The following is a 23234-nucleotide window of genomic DNA, read 5'->3' on the forward strand; positions in this document are numbered from 1 at the left end:
TGATACAGTACAAATAATGTATTATGTAATTATCATTTATGTATTACATTTTTCGACAGTACTGTTACTGTAATGTGTCAATGTTTAATGTTAAACTAAACCTCCACAGTACAAGCGTGGTTATATTTCTTAAGGCTTATAACGCAAGCTAGAGTTAGGGTTAGGGATAAGTAAATAAAACTCCCCACTGTTATCCTATTATGGGCTCTGGTGAAGGTGAGAACAGCTTAAGAATAGAGTTTTATTGGCTTTATTGCAGCATTTAGCTTGTTTTGTCTTAGAAAAGAACTTAAGTGGAGAGAACTCCGTGGCCCAGACCATTACAGATAAGGAAAAGATGATTTACTAAACTCAGAAAACGAGGCGTCTCTCTTTTAAGAGTACAATCATTCTAATGGAGTACAATCAATGGAAGCTAATGGGGCAAAAAAGTGAGCAAAAGAGAGAGCGAACGAGCTAGAGAGAGAGAGAGAGAGAGATTAGGGATGGAGTTTTGACAGATGAACTGATACACAGCAGAGACAGAGAGTAAGAAAGAGCAGATGAAGGGACAGAGAGAGAGAGAGAGAGAGAGAGAGAGAGAGAGAAAAGAATGAGATTCCCTGAGGACAGATTAATACGTATCAGTAATGAAAGATGATGAGTCTTCCTAAATGCCAAACCTTTCTAGCATTTCAACCAGAGGACATAATCATCATCATTTTCTTACATTTTCTCTGTGTTATCCACAAAATGCAAGTGAGTCACTGCACTTCTGCTGCACTCCAGAGTAATAGTGAGAAAATCGACAATTCTGCAGTCGCCCGATTGCAGCTGTCTCTCTTCAAAGTAGCAGCACACACAAAGAGAAGACCACACACCCTTTGTTCAAAGACACTAACATTAACACACATACAAACTACACTTATATATACACTGTCTCACACCACACCAATTACCTACTACTCCGAAGTCTCTCTCCTTCTCTAGTCACGGACTGTGCCGTAGTTGGGAAGTGGGCTCCCAGTTAGCCTCTGCGCAACTTCAATGATTATAGCTTCACTTCATAAAATTGCAAAGTGTACCTCTTCTTGCCACGGTGCAACTTTATAAACTTTCACTGCACATTCCCCTCACTTTAGAATGTAGTAGTATTTTTCTTTTTTTTATAATGAACTCTCACCACTCCTCCCTCCTTCAAAATAGACAGTAATCCCTCGCTACTTCGCGGTTCGTCTTTCGCGGGTTTTTTCAAGGGGCTTATGACCACTATATCGCGGATATTGAGGGAAAATCTAGGAAAACCGTGAAAGACGAATAGCCAAAAGTATTTTTATTATTTACATGTATTAGACTGGGCCTGTAAGTGACAAAATATATAATTTACAAGTATTTCTTATGTACAGTACATGTGTTGTTCATGTCCACATCCGAGTGAAATTTACTGAGGCTAAATCACAGCTTAGGAATGACTCTATTAAAGAAACTGGTGGGATGTCACATGTAGCTCCAGCTGAAAAACATTAGAGAACGACTGTTTAATGCAAAGGATGGGTTGTTAACAGTAACAGGGAGGGTTTTAAAAGTCCAAATACTCGTTAAATACATAAAAAAATATATCTTTCCTCTACTTCGCGGAAATTCGTTTTTCGCCTTGGAACGAGAAAAACGAGGGATCACTATTATAAAAGTCTAATAAAAGTAAACATTAATTTGAGTTCTTTCTTTCTTTTAGAACATGTCATCACCTTACAATTAAAAAAAAAACCACAACATAAATAAATATATAAATATGAATGAATGAACAAATAAATAAATAAATAAATTGAAATGAAATAAAATTAATTAATTACACCACTGAGTATTTCAAGTTTAGTAAATGCCATGTTAGGGCTGGACGATTTGGCCAAAACTGATATCATGACACATATCTTAATTACAGTCAATACAGTATAATTCTGATACAGATATGAACAACATAAATGCCACAGAAAAAGAACAAACGAGAAACATGACATTACCATCAAACAAAAACCTCTTGGCTTTGTCAATATTAATATTTATGCACTATGAAATGAACTGACGCCAGTGCCTTGTGATGAATGTCAGTCAGTGATGGATGCCATAAATAATGTATATATTGAAATATTGAAAATGTGTTTAAAAATCATATCATTGGAATTGAAACATTTTATATTGTGATATATATATATTGATATTGCATTATTGTCCAGCCCTTTGCTGGATATAAATAAATCCTTTTTATAACCAAAAATAACCAGATAAATAAAAGTACAATATACAAAATTTTGATTAAAATATTTATGGCAGCCTTTAAACAGTTCTTATGAATGTTGTAAAGAAAATGCTCAGTTTTCGGTTCACCTTGTAAAGGCAGGACTTTAACGCCAAAGTGTTCCAGTTGTGAGAGGGCGCTGATGAGGTCCAGTTCTTCTTGGATAGGAGGAGGGCAATCAGAGATCAGCTGCAGACATGACCTGAGAACACAAACATTTCACACTGATGTTCGTACCCAGAGAGACAATTCGAATGCTGTGTCAGGAGTCTTTCTTGTTGGTGTAGCAGTGAGTCTGAACGCTTCTTTGCTGAGCCACTATGCTACACCAAATACACCCTAATACAGAAAACTGTGTAATATCTGCTGAAGTTACATAGGGGTATCTCAGGACCAAATATACACAATGTATGTCACTGGAACTGCATCTGTAGTGGCTTGAGTATAGAAGAGGTCATAGATTAATATAGAAAGGCTGCAAAGAAGTGCACACTTACAGGGAAATTTTAGCCAAAAACCAATGCTGATAACCAACATTCCCAAAGCATTGTAGATGCCCTTTATATAATCGGTCAATTCGACTAATTGTGGACTTAGACAAGAAATGCCAACCTCCAAATATTGCATAGTGCAGTTTCTGCAGTGCTGAACTCAGTGAAGCATCTCAATGACTTTGATGCTGTAATTTTAAGGTGAAAATGCTAGTGCGGAATAGTGTTGCTTTAAAAAAATTACGACTGTAAAGATGAGCAGCAGTAACTTTGTGAATGACCTCCTTCTAACATGGCAATGCAGATTCACTTCCATTGGCCTCCACCGTATAGAATTAGCTCTGTGACCTCCTTGTCCAGATGGCAGTTCAGATTTAGTCTAATTGACCTCCATTTGTTTTCTCAGTACTTCAACCTCTCTGTATATGAGACAGTTCGCATTCTCCGTTTGACACGTTTAGATCCGTGACCTCCTTTAACACGAGGCTTTACACATTTGGTTGCACTGGTCTCTGTTGCATCTCTGAGTGGAATTTTGGGATGTTCAAAATGGAACACCCTGGAGCAGCTGCACAGTTTGAATTCATCATGGTCCACGCCAAGTGTGAGCTAGATGGGGTCTAGTCTCTGCCAGCATTGGAAACTAAAGCCCAGAATAAATGGTTTTTCACGGTGCCCTAATCACGGTGCCCTAGATAGGGTGGAAGAAGACTACTGGTTTCTGCAAAATCACCTACTCCAGCTTTAATTTCAGAAGAAATAGTGGAAAGACTGTACTACTCCAACAAAGTGGCTACCTCAAGCAAGCCAACAACCAGACACCACAGCCTCTTGTTCTCTGCTGTGATTAGTCTTAAACAACATGAGAAGCGATGGACAGGTTGTCCTCTCTTCTGTTGCGGTAAACCAACTGTGACACAGAGGTGGTCTGACAGACAGAGAGACACAACATTTCACTTGAGATGTCTAAAGAGAGTGGAGAGGTGAGAAAAAAAAATACAACGCCACAAAAGCAACACAGGGGCCTCTTCAGGACAGAATCCAACAGAGCTGTGAAATTTCCTGTAATGGCCAAGAGGACGTCATTTCACTCATGCTTACTGTCCAAGATTTACTGCACTCCATTAGAGACACGGGCACTCTGGAGAAACAAAGCCAACTGAAAATAGCCCTCAAACAGCTTAGAGAGCTTACTAAACCCTCTCAGTGTTTACACAGAGGCCTGTTTTATTACACAGCCATAATAAGGGAGCTCAATGACTCCAGTAAAATAAACGCCACACAAACATGAACACTACTACCATCACATATAAGCACAACAGGGGCTTCTTCATTCAGCTAGATCATATACAATATTTCAGGGGCAACTCTAGGGATTGTGGGTCTCATGAAAATAATATCACTTTGGGCCCCACCACCCCAGGATATTCCAGCGCTAAAGAACGTGTAGCATTGGATGAAAGACTGATACCCTGTATATGAAACATTCTGAAGACTGTATTTCAGGTTTTCAATTTCATTGGCTTGACATTAGCTAAATCAGCATATGCTATGCTTATGTTCTGGAGATTATGCTGGACAACCAGCACTGGCATCCTGTTGGTGACCAGATAAACCAGCATCAGACCAGGCAAAAACCAACACACACCAGCAGACATGACGGTCTGTGCTTTTGTTTAGCAGCAGGGTGTGGAAATCTAAATAGAGTGTATTTTTTAATTTATTTTAATCAATAATAAAATAAATTCCCATTGAGCCCCTGAAGTTATAACAATGAACGAGTGGTAGAACACAGTGCTGCTCACCTCCTTCAGCTGGGAGTAGTACATGGGGATGGGAGGGGGGGGGGGGGGGCTGCTTCTGTCTGTCCTGGTAAACTAACATATCGCACAAACTAAAAAAAAACTGCTTATACAACCTGTGTTTTTGGACTGTGGGAGGAAACTGAAGCACCTGGAGGAAACACACACAGACACAGAGAGAACACACCACACTTCTCACAGACAGTCACCCAGAGGAAACCCACACAGACACAGGGAGAACACACCACACTCTTCACAGACAGTCACCCGGAAGAAACCCACACAGACACAGGGAGAACACACCACACTCCTCACAGACAATCACCCGGAGGAAACCCACACAGACACAGGGAGAACACACCACACTCTTCACAGACAGTCACCCGGAAGAAACCCACACAGACACAGGGAGAACACACCACACTCCTCACAGACAGTCACCCGGAGGAAACCCACACAGACACAGGGAGAACACACCACACTCTTCACAGACAGTCACCCGGAAGAAACCCACACAGACACAGGGAGAACACACCACACTCCTCACAGACAATCACCCGGAGGAAACCCACACAGACACAGGGAGAACACACCACACTCTTCACAGACAGTCACCCGGAAGAAACCCACACAGACACAGGGAGAACACACCACACTCCTCACAGACAGTCACCCGGAGGAAACCCACACAGACACAGGGAGAACACACCAACTCCTCACAGACAGTCACCCGGAGGAAACCCACACAGACACAGGGAGAACACACCACACTCCTCACAGACAGTCACCCAGAGGAAACCCACACAGACACAGGGAGAACACACCACACTCCTCACAGAAAGTCACCCGGAGGAAACCCACACAGACACAGGGAGAACACACCACACTCCTCACAGACAGTCACCCGGAGGAAACCCACACAGACACAGGGAGAACACACCACACTCCTCACAGACAGTCACCCGGAGGAAACCCACACAGACACAGGGAGAACACACCACACTCCTCACAGACAGTCACCCAGAGAAAACCCACACAGACACAGGGAGAACACACCACACTCCTCACAGGCAGTCACCCGGAGCAGGGCTCGAACCCAGAACCTCCAGAACCCTGGAGCTGTGTGACAGCGCTACGACCTGCTGCCCCACCGTACCTCACCTAGATTTAGTAAATACCAAAGAAATCATCAAAACTGTGGACACATTTAAAATACATTTTTTCTTCCCCCCTTAAATGACACACTCATTTGAGGAGGGAAGGTTGTGTGTGGCTTTTTGTGTCTCTCAAATCGCTCCCTCATTGTTCATGTCTTCTATTCACACTTTCAGTCAGCCCCCTTCATTTCCCTCCCAGTCAAGAATTGACAGCCCTAATTATTTTCACATTAACCTGAACATTTCTGTTTCCTTTCAACTAGTCCATTAAAGCCGCAGCTCTATAGTTATGCTGTCCTTCAGAGCAGTGTCAGGGTGTGTGTGTGTGTGCTTACGTGGGTTTGTGTGGGTTGTACATGGATGTGTGTGTGCGCGCCTCTGTGTCTGTATGTGTAAGTGTGTATCGATGTTTGTGTGTAGACTGTGGGGGTGCATGTCTATGCATCTATGTATGGTATGCGTAATTGTGTGTGAGCGTGTTTGCATGTTTTTGCTGTCTGTGTGTGTGTGTGTGTGTGTGTGTGTGTGTGTGGACAGAGGAGAGGCCGGTTTGTTTGACCATCAGATGACCAGATGACAGCCTAATTACTGACCTACTTTACATCCTAATTACGTTCTGCCCCCCTATAGATCACCCCAGCAACAACAACCCAAAATAATAAAGAGAGAGAGAGAGAGAAAGAGAGAGTGAGAGTGATAGAGAGTGAGAGTAAGAAAGAGAGCGAGAGAGTGAGAGCGAGAGAGTGAGAGTGAGAGGGAAAGAGAGAGAGAGAGAGAGAGAGAGAGAGAGAGAGAGAGAGAGAGAGAGTGAGAGTGATAGGGAGTGAGAGTAAGAAAGAGAGCGAGAGAGTGAGAGTGATAGGGAGTGAGAGTAAGAAAGAGAGCGAGAGAGTGAGAGCGAGAGAGTGAGAGTGAGAGGGAAAGAGAGAGAGAGAGAGAGAGAGAGAGAGAGTGTCAGAGAGTGAGAGTGAGAGGGAAAGGGAGAGAGAGAGAGAGAGAGAGAGAGAGAGAGAGAGAGAGAGAGTGTCAGAGAGTGAGAGTGAGAGGGAAAGGGAGAGAGAGAGAGAGAGAGAGAGAGAGAGAGAGAGAGAGAGAGTGTCAGAGTGAGAGTGAGATTAAACAGAAACAAAATGAGTTAGCAACAGGGAACAGGGAGATTGCATACAGAGAAAAAACATACAAAATGAAAGAGATAAAGGTATAAAAGTATAGATTAAAGTAACAATAAGGGTAAATAAATATAAAAAAGTGAGTGAATATAAAACTGACAGAACGTGAGCATCTGAGACTAAAAGATGAAAAACAAGAAAGAAAGAAAAACATAAAAGATGAGAAAGTGAGTGTGAGTGAGAAACAGAGACTACAAAGTAAGAAAAAGAGAGAAAGCAAGAAAAGTGTGTGTGGGGGAGGTGAGTGAGGAATAAAGAAGGAAAGAGAGAGAGAGAGAAATAAGGCATCCCTGAATCTGATGAAAGCAGGTAATTACACTGATAACAATAGCAGACACTTAGGGCTGAGCTGAGAAGGCAGGAGGGTGAGCCACTTCCCAGCAGCGTTTCTTTGTGTTTCATCATTCACACTAATGCAAATGCGTCCACTTTTTGGTCCATTTTCACTTAGAAACGTTGTAAATCGATAACAGCAGGCACCTTGCAATCACCTCAGACTCACTGCACTACCACGATAACACCAAGTAGACAACTGAGCTAAGACTGAGTCAAGGCAAGTCACAGTGCAGGACACTAGCATTTAGTGCGTCAGGAAGCACACAAACAACTTGTCAATAGTTACAGTTAAAGAATAAACACCTCCTCGTGTTGGCTGTCATTCAGAATCCACATCTTTAAAGGTGGGATGGTATGTTTGAGTAAGAAGCCGACTGTAGCTTGTTTGTGGTTGCCACACATGCAGTTAGCAGTCTCCTAAATTTGGCAAAATGAAGTCAATATTACCCACCGATGGAGCAGGAATAGCGCAACATCCTCAGCTCTTTTCATGCTTTTCAACGTTCAGAGGGCTCTCCACAGTCCAAACAACCTCCAGAAGCCGTTTCTTGGCTGTGGCTCAGAGTGACCCTTAGTTTTTTCCTCCGTTTACAGAGCTAGTGCTGTGTGCAAACACAGGAGTTTACCAGAAAACCAACAAATGATGAGTTTGGATTAAAATATATTTTGGATTAAAATTGAGAACATGATGTAATGATGTAGTCTGCACAGTATGAGACACCTCTACTTCTGAAGTATGAGACACCTCTACTTCTGAAACCGATTTTCGGTGTGAGTCGGAACATACTGTACGTAAAAAAACATACTGTAAAATAATAAGACCACTGCGCTGCTTGGTTATCACTGTCGATTTCATAGGAGCAGATCCTTTCACATGGTCATGTACCCACCCTCGAGCAGCTATAACGTAAATGTAAGTTCTCGTGAGAACTCACCCCCCGAGACGTATCCTCTTTTTCACCATCTCAGATCTGGTCACCATATATATATATATATTTTTTTTTTTTTTCCTTTATAAAACTGTATCTAGGACTAATATTTAACGTTATCACACATAATATTGACTTTCTTTACGTTATTAATGTTTACTGCACATTGCTTTTCTTTTTCTTTCAAGTAATAATTCAAGTAAGAATTAATTGCATTATTTTTCATCTTTACTGTCCATATTACAACCTCTTAAGTTTGTCCAATGTGTTTCAAAGAAAAGGCACAAGAGTGGCATACACCAGGGGTTCTACGAGCCCTTAATCAATGTGAGCTGATGCACAACCCACATTTGTTTTTCCTGGATCAATAGGTGTTAGGAGAGTAGGGTTATCATGCCATAACTCACCCAAACTGGCCTCACCAACCTCAGATCACTTCACAGTTAGCCCAGGAAAAAAAACCAAACGTATGTAAGGATGAGCTCCTGCACTGGCCCGACTGCATTGACTTGGGGGGGGGGGGGGGTTTGCTTGCATCATATTTTACTGGCTCTGGCTGCTTATTAATTTTTGATCTGTCTGCTTACGTCTGACAGCGCATATTCACACACTGCACACCGGTGTGTAAATAAACGGCCTGAAGGCACAACTGCTCCCTGCTCTTCAGTGGTCACTACCACCTCAGAGCAGGTATGATTTAGGAGGTAGGTCATTCTCAGCGCTGCAGTGACAGGGTGAACTGGGGGTAAGAAAATATGCGTAGAAACAGGTGGACTACAGTTTGTAATTGTAAGTACTCCAATATGTTCAGTGGAGCTAATAAAATGGACAGTGTGTTCAGTAGATACAAGGTGTGTGTTCCCAAACTGGTGGTGATTCATGTTAAGTGGATACCCTTTATGATATTTTTTTTATATATTTTTATTATGAGCCTAAAAGCACTGCTCTGAATTTCTACACACCAGTCCTGCTTATTCTAATTTAAACACACACTCCTAAATTGTCAAAATAACACTTTAATTGTGGTCACCGGTGCCTCTGCAAGAGAAAGATGACAGGTCACATTATGCAAATCAGTCAACCAATGTTACCAGCCACTGGTGACGCCCACCCGTGCCACACACTTAAGTAGTACAGTATGAGCGCTGGGGTTGATCCCTCCCATTTCTGAGCATTATTTAAACTGGGCCGGAGTCAACTTACACCAGCGTGGTGAAGTTCTACTTTAAGGAGCCCTAGACGTACCGTGCCAGGTTGATGCAAGGGTCGGTAAGTGTGGCAGAGGAGTTGAAGTATTCGCGGGCAGAGGCCAGTACCAGCTCTACACTGCGGCTGTAAGCCACGCGGGGCATTGCTTTCACACGAAACGCTGCACTGACTGGGACGTCCTGGGACACGGAGCTCCGCTGCATCAACTGACCGGCTAACTTCACATTCTCCTCACGACCAGAACACAGTAGGCTCTCCACAAAAATCTACAGAGGGAGAGAGGGGTGGGGGAGGGAGAGAGAGAGAGAGAGAGAGAGAGAATATTACAATTTTGCATCTGTTTGCAAGTGTGTTGACTGTAAATGAGCAGTAATGAATCATTGAACTTAATCAATAGAAAGACTTTAAGAGGAAGAGAGAAACTGTCTCAGTCAACAACACGCACTCCGGCTGACCCCACAGCGCGCACTCCGGCTAACCCCACAGCGCGCACTCCGGCTAACCCCACAGCGCGCACTCCGGCTACCCCCACAGCGCGCACTCCGGCTACCCCCACAGCGCGCACTCCGGCTAACCCCACAGCGCGCACTCCGGCTAACCCCACAGCGCGCACTCCGGCTAACCCCACAGCGCGCACTCCGGCTAACCCCACAGCGCGCACTCCGGCTAACCCCACAGCGCGCACTCCGGCTAACCCCACAGCGCGCACTCCGGCTAACCCCACAGCGCGCACTCCGGCTAACCCCACAGCGCGCACTCCGGCTAACCCCACAGCGCGCACTCCGGCTAACCCCACAGCGCGCACTCCGGCTAACCCCACAGCGCGCACCCCGGCTAACCCCACAGCGCGCACTCCGGCTACCACCACAGCGCGCACCCCGGCTAACCCCACAGCGCGCACTCCGGCTAACATCGCACTTTCAGCACTTTCAGTCGACATTCAGTTAATATCACAACACTACCCACACTCCAACTAACATCACATCACGCAACACACACTCCAGCTTACCTAGCTTGACTTGCTAAATGTGTGCGAGTGAGTGAGTTGGGGTTCTGTTTTTTTGTTCTTTTTTCCCCCTCTTTTCCTCTTTCATCCCTGCACTACAAGCACACTTAGATAGACACCATACCACAAGACTGTCCTGGGATTTGCCCCAATCTACCCCAATAATGAGGAGCTAAACGTTGAGATGACGACCCCACTGGTTAGCCTAAAGGAGGATCGACTTCCAGAGCCTCCATCTAATCATGCCACCCACCACAACATGTTAATTATCCAGCCAGTGAGACAGAGAGAGAGAGGAAAAGGGAAGGGATATTTTATTAATCACAGACTCCAGTATTTCATTTCAGCCCACATAAAGCAGGGAAATATCATCTGTACGTGCTTTCATCTATCCACATTACAGAAGGCAATATCTGCAGCATGCGTTGCACCTAATACCATAATGCGGTTAACTCCCATTACGCTACAAATGAAATATCAACTCCTACTCTATCTGCAAGCCAATGAGCTGCATCTAATACAGAAGTGACGAGGGGAGGATGGGGAGGTATTTTGTAACAGAAGTTTGGAGCAATAGAAGTGTCCTTCTTATCAATCTAGCACAACCATTTTAGGTTTTTCTATTTGAACATCTGATGAATCCTAGGATTATTACATAGTTATAGAGTAACACATCTACATTAGCTTTCCATTACAATTGACATATACCTACAAAATCATCTATTACAACTTACTCCAACAAGTGTCGGCAGACATAAACATTTACGAAAGCTTACGCTTTAGTTTGCTTTAATCAGTTTCACACTAGAAAGTCTTATGTAGGTTGCTATTTTGCAGGTCGTCCCTTAAGGCTTTAAAGCATATAAAGTGTCTTAATCTTAATCCCTGAATGATTTAATTTAAAAGAACACAACTAATACAGGAGGTCCTCGGGTTACGTCAGTCCCAAGTTACGATGTTTCATGGTTACGAAACATCTCCCATTTACTGTATAAAGCCTTGTTTCGACTTAAGTGGTTTTGCGTCATAACGTGAACTTCCTTGTGGTGTGAGCGGTGGAAGAATACACGGTTACGCGGCTCGGGACCGAGGAGGATAGGTGTTAGGATAGGATCAGTGCTTACAGTATGTTATTTACGTACAGTATGTACGTATGTTCCGACTTACACCGAAAATCGTTTTACAACACGACGTAGGAACGGATCAACGTCATAAGTCTAGGACCCTCTGTATACTGATCTGAACCAACACACAACAAGCACATATTTAACATGTTTATTCCCTGCTGCTAGCATTAAGCCTTAGTCATTCATGCAAAATATTTACAACATACACCTTTATGTAGGCATGCCCAAGGCTAGACCAATTTTAGGATTGGAAAAAACACGATATATATATATATATATTTATAGGCGGTGTAGAACAGTACATTCGGTGAACACTGAACAACTTGTTTTCTTTAACAACTGAACAATTTTTTTTTCATTAATTATTATCTATTTCATCTCTATTTTGAAAAGCTGTCTCCACAAATTAAGATCCAGTTGCGCTTAGTTAATGCCCATCTCTTCTCTATAAATGACAAACACAATCAAAGCCTTCAATTAGATTGCACAAGGCTCTGATTATAAATTTATCACTGAAAGCACTACTCTATCTTGGTGACAGTAGCAATTCAGAGTGACTTTGCATTTCATTTGTAGCCTGTGGCAGACGAATACAGAGATGTCTGCTGGCAACTTGGGCCAATATGTTAACGTTAACAAACAATAAATTAACCAATCGTTAACAACCGTTAACCAATAAATGTATAGCAATCCAGACTAAAGCGGTTATTTATTCAATGCCCTTAAGACACCCATCTTGTTCTCTTGATCCTTTGTATGGTGTGCATGACTTTGCTATTGGTCTACAGTGAAAGTGATTATAAGACTTTTAACTCGTTTATTTACTTTGAGTAATAAGTTCGTACAGTATTTTTTTTTGTTTTACTTATTTATTTAAGTCATATTCACATATTTTATTTTGACTTTTACTTGGGGGGTGGCAACTTTATTTATTTTGCTAATTTATTTTAAATCATTTTGTTTGGTTTCGGGGCAATTTGTTTTTAAATCCCTAAAAACAAATTTCTCTTCAGCATACTTTCATATATATAGAACTTTTCGTTTCTTTTTTTTTCATGAAAGAAATAAATTTAACTGTACACCTTCGCTTTGATTCAGTGCCTGTGAATCTATGAATATGCAATTAGTCCCTGCTGCTATCTCCACCTTGAATGATTATTTCGCACATGATACATCTCCTAGCATATAAGAAACACCACATGGGCCAGTAAACAAGAACTGGAGGGGGTCTTTAACTGCATATTTATATACTGAAATTCGAGACATAGCTTTCCTGCCTATTTTATACATTTATTTTTTTATTTTAAATTGTAGTCAGAGGTTGAGTGTGGAGAGTGACCTCCACTCTTTTTCCACTGCTCCAGCCTTGATTGGGATGATGAGGAAATCAATGGTGGCAGAGGAAAGGCTTGTTAGAGAATACTGCTTAATTACAGACGACCAGTGCACAAAATAATTAAATAAATATATCCCTTGTTTGAAAAAAACAGGCTCTCTCACTTTCACACTCACTCACACAGAACACTCCGCCGTCCAAGACGTGAACTTAATGAGGGATTGTATAGACAGCAAAAGGTCAGGATTGTTAGAGAATTCAGAACCTTAACTCAGTAAATAAGAATTCAGGCATAGTGTGGAATACAGTGGAATAACGGTGTCATACCCGGTGGCATGACGCGGGGTCTAGACAGGTGTAGACGTTCTTTTGCATGTCCAGTAGGTCCTGCAGTAAGTCTTTCCATACATTCTCAGCGACTGGAGGTTTTCTGGACACAACAATAAGCAAAATCATAAATCAGTTCAAAGACTATGGTGGGTTAACATGGCACTGTCCCTGGGGTCGGTGATGATCCCAATGCCTGAGTGCAGTGACAGGGACACTGTACTGAACAAATGCCACCTTTAAATTGGTGAGACATAAAACCAAGGTCCTGAGAGATCCTGGGACAGTTCCCTGAAAAGAATAAGGGTGCTACTCTGATGTCTTGCTACATCTCCACTGTCTCTCTAATGGAGAGTGTGGAGAATGTACTGTACGGCTCACATCACCCAGGTTGATGCTGCACATTGGTGGTGACTGAGGTGAGTCCCTAATATTCCAAAGAATGTACACCATTTAATGTCTCGAAAAGACCCTTTTTAAAGTGTGTGTATCATTCATCATTCATTCAAAAAGAAAACACATTAATAGCGATATAAATTATTCTGTGTGTGGGTAATCTGATGAAACAAAGCTATAATAAGAACATACTGATCAAAAGCATGGTTTGAATGTGCTCATGTATTTAAGAAATGGAAGAATGGAAGAAAATTACCAGAGAACTTTAAGCATTATCAGGGGAAGGGCAGTTATTATAAAAAAATATTTAAAATGATTATTACATCAATTTAAAGGCAACACTTCAGGATTTGAGAAATCATTATCGCTTGTTTGAGTTAACTAATCAATATATAAGTGTTTAATTCATAAATACTTACTTTATAAGCTGGTTATCACAAAAACAAGAACAATTTCTTAGCCAATGGCACCCACACAGGATATTTAATGTTGTTAGAGTCTAACAGTGGTATGAACTGTCTTTCCAAACTGGCTATAACACTACTCTAAACCAGCTCTAAACATGTTACTTAAAATAAAACGCTGCGATTTTACAGTGAATTTATTGGTAATACCTATTTTGAATTGGTCATGTGTAAAACCTACCCCGGACCTGGCTTCACAAATTTTTTCAGAGACAAATTGGCATAATCAGAATATTACTTTTGGGTCCATGTACCATTTATCAGTTCAATTTTCTGCACAATTCAAGGCTTGATGAGTAGGAAGACTTATTTGATGTGTAGTGGAAAGCCGGGATTTAAGGACAGAGGTGTACAGAATGTCTCTGATCGTTTTTATTCTTTTTAACATCTTGAATTTCCGATTCTGAGGAACGAAAACGTAAATATTTCTATTTGTTAAAAGTATTTATTTTTTTAAATGTAATTTACTAAATAAAAAATATGAAATATAAAGTTTTACTCCCAAATTTCTGTTTTACTTTCCAAATTTTCAAGCTAAGCCTCAATTAGTCTCAAAAATGTAACTGATAAATGTTACACTAACATTTTGATTCCCATATTTTACATTTATAGCTATGAACTTGTGTGTATTAGTGAGATCCTAGTGGTGTGGGTTTCTCCTCTTTCAGTGATGCATACAAAAGCAATTTGTTCGTTAATGTCTTGCAGAAAAGTTTCTTAATACAGATTTATTAAAATGTTCATCACCCACCAATCAAAGTGACTTCAGTGAAGTCACTTTTAATCTATTATTTTTATAATAAAATTAAAGAGTTATATCACACACTTAGGACAAAGAGGAGGCTTAAATTACAATGCTGCAGTTATCTTTCCAAACCCATTTCCTTGTCATTTGTCTCAAAAGTGGCTTAAACACACGACGACTGTATTCCAAATTCACTGTACGTCAGTTTCACGTGTGCGTGTAAAGGAAAGGTAAAATGAAAGTGCATATACAAGGCAAAGTAAATGTAACAAAGTGTGTACGAAAAATAAAGTGTCTTACTTGCGTCCAGTGTGGCGTGTGAGTTTGACCATCAGTTCATAAGCCTCCTCCTTGCTGCTCTGACTTTTCTGGACAAAGGAAATGGGCTTCTGAAGCCCATGTTTCTCCAATACCTCCGCAACACTGAGACACACACAAGAAAAACAAAGAAATGAATGAATCACATTATACTGTGTTATAGTGGTGGACATATTTAGGGATTGTATACTCGTGTTCCACATGGCTGCATGTAAAGTCAGTGTGTACACACACCAAAGATACACTACGGCCAAATCTCCTAAACAGTACTCCGAGGTGGTCAGACAAATATTGACTTTTAGGTGGGAAAATAAGCTCAGACCTCATCCGGGCACACAGGTACGCTTGTTAATGGATGTGTAAACACTCTCTGTAAGTCCACAAGTTTCGTGAAACCCCTTAAGAGTGATTTTGGCTACTTAAAGATGCCCCCACTGCTACCACAAGCATTCAGCACTGCACACACCGCTACACTTAACTGAAAAGCTCTGCCAACAGAACGGAACATGATGCTCACAATGTCAAATATAAACCCACCCTAGCACCGGGCTGGGGAGCAGTGAAAGTGTGTTCTCTGGAGTGATGGAGCTCTGTCCAGTACCTTTTGCTGAGTGGGAGTGGAGTGTGATGCAAAGTAATCAAGCAAATAGAAACATTCACTAAACATTGCTTTTGGGGACATTATCTCAGCTCTGGCTGTTTATAAAACTCCAAACTAATCTGTGGGTTTGTTGAATGCACAGACTTCTGTTCTCTCTTATGTCCATATAGCACTTCTGTCCCTGTGATTCAGAACAAACACATCTGTCCCCCTACACAGTTTTCACCAACAAAAGAGAGAGAGAGAGAGAGAGAGAGAGAGGTGAGAGTTAAAGTTAGAAAGTGTGATCACAAAAGAAGGAAAGAGAACAGCAAGTGAGAGACTGAATCTGTCCTTAAGAAGCATGACATGGATTTAGAGTGAGTTGTTTTGTTTTGTTTGTTTTTTAATACGTATGTGTGTGAGAGAGAGAGAGAGAGAGAGAGAGAGAGAGAGAGAGAGAGAGAGATGAGGACAGAAAAAGACAAAATGGAAGAACAGAGAGGGGTACAAACAGAGAGAAAAAGAAATACAAACATACAAAGAAGCAAAGCAGGGACGAGGGCAAGAAAAGGAAGGGTAAAGAATAAACTAGAGGAGGAAAATGTGAAATAGAGAGAAATGGAGAGAGGGAAAAGAGAGCAAGAAAGAAAGAAAGAAAGAAAGAAAGAAAGAAAGAAATGAAGATATAACAAATGGAGAAATGGTAACAAGGACAAAGAGAGAGAAAGTAAGAGAAAGCGGGAGAATGGTAAAAAGACAAAATAGACCCTTTCTCCAGATGGGATTTTAATCGATCTAAAAGGGTGTGTGAGTCTGTCGGGAAAGCTGTCCTAGACTGTTTACATCTCTCACACACACACACACGCAAAATAGTAAAGATCCTGTGGTATATAATTTTGCCTTCAGGCACCATGTTAATTATTAGGGGTGTGATTTGAAGTCCCCAAACTGCTTTCAAGGCTGAAATTAAAAAAGAAAAAGAAAAGACATTTGAGGACAATGGAAAATAACAGATAGAGGATACTATGACATTTAAAGTGTATAATTGCTTGGAAATCTCTGCTGTATTCTTTGCCACAACCTTTGGTGGAACTAAAAATCAAGGCTAACTTCTGACTACCGTTGTCAAGACCTAGGTTTTCCTTTAATACCGAGTATCTTCTGTGACACACGAGGGACATGCGATATTTCTCATGCTTCTCGCTTTATATTGTGCATCTCTACTCCTCGATGTTTGACCGTTACAGAGGCATCACAGCAATAAAGCTTGGGCATCAACTTCAGTTTCCCTCATGTAAATGTCCAAGTGTATCTTAATATTTACTAAATACTCTTCTAATCCAGGTCAGCCATTACCTGAGATGCTTCTCCAGAGTGTCCACCCGGTCATGGAGGGCTTTTGTGGCATGTGTCTGGGACCTGAGAAGGAGCGAGAAACACAGGAGCAATCAAAATGAGAACCAGAATCACTTGTTTCAGCAAATAGTTCAAAGATTTGTGTTTGTATAATAACTTTCTTTATTACGGAAGCTGTAATAGTGCAACTGAGAGTGAAAGTGGGTTTGGCTTAAAACATGAACATAAATATAAGCCTATTACTAAAAGCTCATTCACAACAAGCCTATTTTGCCCCCAAAAAGCAGATGTGATTGTCAGTGTAGTGGAACCTTTGACAACAATTTGAATGTGCTTTGTTTGTTTTACTCGCTGGAAACTTGGAAGGAGTGGAAATTGATTCCTCAATTAGCAGCAACAATGAGTGACAAAGAGTGATTTTGCTACTAATTACAGCACGTACACTCTACACACACACACACAAAAGGAACAAACACTCCATAAAGAAGACTGACAAACCCAGATAAACACTGGAGAAAATCCCGGAAACCGCTGCTATGTTGTAGAATGGAGCGAACTGTCACTGTCCTCCACATTGGTTCAGGTTTTTCGCAAGATATCTTCATCACTGTTTATACTAGAACCATGATGAGTCCTGAGTGGTCAGTCGTATTTGAACACACCTCTGACTAGCTTGTTCCATAGTGCACAAATATAAAGTCTATCAGTTTCAGCCTGGTGTGAAAACGTGACATATTTTTGAAAGCATGAAAATTGAGTTTGAAAAAGCCTTCATTAAGAAGTGTTGGGGTTAATCATATAAATACAGAATGAAATTTAGTCCATCACATCTCTAGATGTAGGACCACGTGTCTTTGAGGGCTAATACAAACAACTAAAACAAACAAACAAACAACAATTGAGCAAACAAACAAACAAACCTCAATACTCAACACTGAAATGTTAAATACATTATTCTTACAAATACAAAACAGTTACCATAAAACGACAAATGAGCGGGAAATTTGTTTAAATTCGAAATTACAGTTATATATTACACAAAATAACTTTAAGACCTATTTGTATTTCTAATATTAAACACCAAGTACTAAATTCCCATGAGTAATTCAGTCCAGACATAAAAGTTTGCTTTCAAATATTGTTTAGTTAAAATATAATATGGAATAAATACTCAATACTAATGTAATTTGAATTTTATTACCTAGACTTTGCACCAAATAAATAAAAACACTAAACACACAACAGAATCTCCACACAGTATGCAATATGCAAAATAGAGGTACCATTAAAATACTACATATCAATACTAAGTTCCTTCATTGAAATTATTCATTCATTCAATTTCAATAACCACAACTGGAGCACCTGGAGGAAACCCACACAGACACAGAGAGAACACATCAAACTCCTCACAGACAGTGACCTAAGTTGGGGCTTGAACAAGCAACTTCAGGACCCTGGAGCTGTGTGACATCAACACAACCTGTTGCTCCATCAGTTCAGATTTTAAGATCCACTCCCTGTACTAAAATGTTAAAGATGCTTCATACTAAAATAACTTATACTCTGCCTTCCTATGCAACTTTTGACATATTATTTTATGCCAGAACAGCTCTTTAAATGGTTTTAAGACATAAGCCCTGAGTGCAACTGCAGCTATTGTAATAGAATTAAATATTTCAGAGACTGAAGAACCTGGTAAACCAGCTGTATGTGGCCTATCTCTCAGGCACTAAAACTTATGAGCCGACAGCATAGGAACATCGCATGTAAAAATAGAACGATCATTGACTTTGAACGTAAATCTCGACATGACTACAACATTATACAGAAGGACCATGATCTACCCGCAGTAATGACACACCAGAGCAATCTTCGGGGAAATAAAATCATAATGAACCCAAGTGCCGTCCTTATAATTGAGGATGTAATAACATTTTAGAGCTTTACAGTGGTGGTAGTTACTGAGGAATAAACTGGTGCTTGGGAAAATGGTTTTTAAAGTAATACGGAGGTGACATGGCTTGACATTTAATATTATTTCATTGTCAGCTTTTACACATGCTTCAGACGTTCTCTGTTTTGAATGTGGGTTTTACTTGTAATTCTAGACCAGCATTTCTCAGCCTTTTGTCGATCGCGGCAAAAAAAGAAACAGAAAAACCCCCTCTGCATGCGTCTGATAGCCAGGACACACATGGCACTGGCAGCTGTAATCAGTCATAATTTTTTAAACATCCTTTGTTGAAAGTAAAATTGTGACAACAGCAGATCATTTGGATTTTAACTGAATAATTTGCTTGGGAAAGAAATGTGTTTTTTGCTGCATCTGCTCAAAAGACGACTACAGCTTCGCTTTTGTGAAAAGTAAACCGCCCCCAACCCTGTGGAAGTGAAATTAGTCAGACCCAGCTTCAGGTTTATTTCTGGCCAGGTCACTGTTGTAGCTGCATTCTCAATGACAAAGGTTTTAACTGGCGTTTTTATTTTTATGTCAGTAATGTTTGACGGCACCCCAGACGAAGCCAGACATTGCCCCAGTTGAGAAAGGCTGGTCTAGACAGTAGGGCTGGGCAAGACTTTTTTTTTTAATCATATAAAAAATATGTCCAAATGTATGTAGAAACCATGTGTAATTAATAAATGTAACTATTTAACTGTAAAAACAAAAAGTATGAAATGCAGTAGAGCACCGGCACACTTAAAAGCACCATGTCCAATTCGAAGCATGAGCTAGAAGCTTTTAAAAACGAGAGGAATTGCCTTGTGGAGCATTGAAGCTGTGTTTCATGGATTGATGATCTGGAGTGGTATTCGTGATCCAGAACTAACAGTCCAACATCAGAATCTAATCTTACCAATGATGTGGGGGCAGAATGCTCTCACAGAAATGCTCCAACATCTAAAGTAAATATTTCCCAGAGTAGTACACTGTAATTGCAGCACACCTAATAAATAAATAAATAAAAATTGTCACTGTGGTAGTAGTTTTAGGCTACATAGGTGCACCACATTCTATTCTATTTTTATTATACTCTATTCATTGAATTTTCAATGATTATTAAGTTATATAGTTATTTTTACATCTGGCTTCAGGCTAAAAAAATTGTTTTTATTTTCTAAAAAGTTAAATGTTGTGTAACTTTAGGGAAACACTGATATAGCTTTGGTGGGACATTTTATCTAACAGTGGAAAAGGGACAAACTAAACTACTTATTAATCCTCCATTTTTAAATGAAATATTGGGGTAATTAAATATAACACACATACATAAACAAACAAACAAACAAATAAATAAATAATTAAATAACTTGATGATTTGTGCTGTTGTGAGTGAATGGCTAGACATCTTCCTACTCTAGAAGGTTAAATGCACATATCCGTGTTCTAAAACAGTGAAAGTTTAGTATTTGTTGACAACCACTTTAGTTTTTTTAAGTGCTTGTTGATAAGTTCCTGTGATGAACACAACAGCATAATTAGTTTATAAAGAATAGTCCAAACATCTCAAGACTGAATAAAAAGTTTGATTTTGTTTACGTTGCATTTGCAATCACCCTGGGAGGGTTAGAGTATAACTTTATAGTGTTAGAAATGCTGCAAAACACAGATTTTAACAAGCAATATGGGTCCAATTCAAGAGCTTCAGATTCACTGGTGTACACTGCACAATGCAGTAATAGGCTTAGGAAGAAGGTGTAAAAGAATTTAGTCCATCAAAATATTAAACCTTTAGAAGCTTTGGAAGTGGGAGACAGCAGTAAGCTCTCCTCAACATGGGATCTTTAATTAGAGAATGGAGTTTTATAACTGAAGTGAAGAACTGAACAAAAGAAAATACAGAATAAGGAATATTTGTGTGTGTGTGTGTGTGTGTGTGTGTTCATGCTAACCCATTGTCTCTCTCAGGCAGACACTCCAGTATATCATAACTCAGAGCAAGCTGGTCATCTCTCTCACAGCTGTAGATACACTCCAGAGCCACGGACATCAGCTCATCTGGATCAGACAGGATCTTCTGTTGACACTGTATACACACACACATACACACCATCATCATCATCATCATCATCATCAACAATATCATGAGTGAACAGAAAGCAGAAAGTGGTGCAACAGAAAGCAATTAAATCTCATCCTGAACAGCTAATAAAAGTTATGATGTTTGAAAATACTCAAGAAAATGCAAATCTATCTCACTTGTATTTGTATACATGTAAATCTAATATAGCAAAATCACCAAACTTGATACAGTAACCAAAGTTTTGACCATATTTGTTGGTAATGGAAAGATTTTACCCAGAGGAGCTAGATGTGTGAATGCAAACACCTGCAACGTTTGTCCCAGTCTTTACCTTGACTTTACCATGCTAGCCCCCTAGTAAAGACTCCAAATACAGTAAGAGTGAGTGCATGTGAGAAGGGAGCCACTAATGTCCCGGAGTATCTCTTTCAAGTGCTGCACAGGTACTTCCACACACCTAAAGTATGCGGCACATTACCCGCTGTGAGATTCGCCTACTTTGGGATATATTCGGACCTGGTACTCTGGAGTTCCTCTAGAGTTTCTCAGGAGTTCATGTGTGAAAGAGGATTATGATTTGTCTATGTAAACTATTCACCAGGTTGACGTTTAAAAATCCCTCAGAACAGGATTAAAAACAGCTTGTTAAATAGGCCTGGCGAAGGATCTGAAGGGAAAATCAATGTTGCCAGTATCAGTGGGTCACAGGCTAGAGGCAGTTATTTCATATATAAGGACCCAGTGACTCAGGACCGAGGCATATTGGAGTAAACACTAATACATACACAACTTTAATTACTTTTTGAATCTAGCCCATGACATTCAGAAACTGTTTAGAGTGGGCACACATACTTGTAAAAGGGTTTTACTACAGATTACAGATTTGGATAAGAGTGAGGACACATATGTCAGAAAATAGCACATGGAACTGTGCAGTGATGAATCAAATCCATATTCTATTTCAGATTCTTCAAAGTAGCCCCAGTTTACCTTGATGTAGCTTTGAAGGAGCCACCTGGGATGGGTTTCAAACAGCTGAAAAAGTTCTACACCTGCTGAGACCTTGTTGCTCAAAACCATGTGTTGGGAGGACCTAAAAAAATGTTTTGTACAGTTCCAATTTCGTGTGAGCGTGGATTTGTTTTCAGAATTTGATTGGCCTCCCAAATCTACACTCACTAAACAGAACATTAGAGTGACAGAGCAGGTATGATTTGGACGGTAGATCATTCTCAGTGCTGCAGTGACACCGACATAGTGGTGGTGTTAGTGTGTGTTGTGCTGGTAAGAGTGGATCAGACACAGCAGGACTGCTAGAGTTGTTAAAGCCCTCACTGTCACTGCTGGAGTGAAAATAGTCCACTAACCAAAAATATCCAGGCAACAGCATTTGATTTTATGGTATAACTTTAAAATAAGTCTTTTAAAATGTGTTTACATTGTCACTGATTAGACTGTAAAAACCTTAAAGCTCATTAAAACTCATTGGCAGCACAGAAATAGAATAAGCAACAGTGACCTCTTTTTATCTACTGTGGAAAGTGTAGAACTTACTGAACATGTCGAGGTAAAGAATAAGACAAGAGCTGAGAATGTGAATTTGGTCATTTCACATGTTGAACGTACACCACTATATCATTAATATCTAAAAAATATTTCATTGGTGTTTAACTGATTATAATCTGTGGTTAAACAGTTAAACCTATTAGCAAATACGTGCTGAAGCTGACGGACCAAATGTCGACTGATGGAGAAGACAAAGTCTGTATTAAGTGAGATCTAAGATTTAACAGTGGGTTAAATGTGGGTTCACTATTTGGCAACAGGTCATTTTTACCCTTTCTATCTGTGTGTTAAAAATGATTATTGATTAATTCTAATGTGTTTACACGAACGCCTCTACTAACGAACTTTCCAAGATACGAACCTGGCTTTTGAATATTTTTTGCCTCCACCAACGAACCATGACTCTAGAAACGGCTGGAAATGGCCACTGACACCAATAGGCGAGTCTCCCAGCGCCCAGACTTTAGTGAGCATTTAAGATTAGCAAACTGTAGCTTTAGCAATTTAGCATTAGTGTAAATAGCAGACATCGAAATTCGTGCTAAGTTAAGCCGTATCTACGCTTCGTCTCCCCACATTCACCCACCTACTCTCCGTTATTCCACCCACCCCCCACC

General features: G+C 40.4%; 1 protein-coding gene across 1 annotated transcript in view; it reads right to left on the reverse strand.

The window, feature by feature from the left end:
• nbas (NBAS subunit of NRZ tethering complex) overlaps positions 1-23234 on the reverse strand; it is a 262175-nt gene that overhangs the window by 157270 nt on the left and 81671 nt on the right. Inside the window, exons 26-31 of the mRNA XM_066676307.1 lie at positions 20921-21054; positions 17027-17089; positions 15070-15192; positions 13165-13267; positions 9405-9634; positions 2365-2477 (exon numbers count right to left, since the gene is read on the reverse strand). Of these exons, the coding sequence (XP_066532404.1) occupies positions 2365-2477; positions 9405-9634; positions 13165-13267; positions 15070-15192; positions 17027-17089; positions 20921-21054 (766 nt within the window). The remainder of the gene's footprint in view (positions 1-2364; positions 2478-9404; positions 9635-13164; positions 13268-15069; positions 15193-17026; positions 17090-20920; positions 21055-23234) is intronic.

This window comes from Hoplias malabaricus, chromosome 7 (genome assembly GCF_029633855.1).
Source record: "Hoplias malabaricus isolate fHopMal1 chromosome 7, fHopMal1.hap1, whole genome shotgun sequence".
NCBI lineage: Eukaryota > Metazoa > Chordata > Actinopteri > Characiformes > Erythrinidae > Hoplias > Hoplias malabaricus.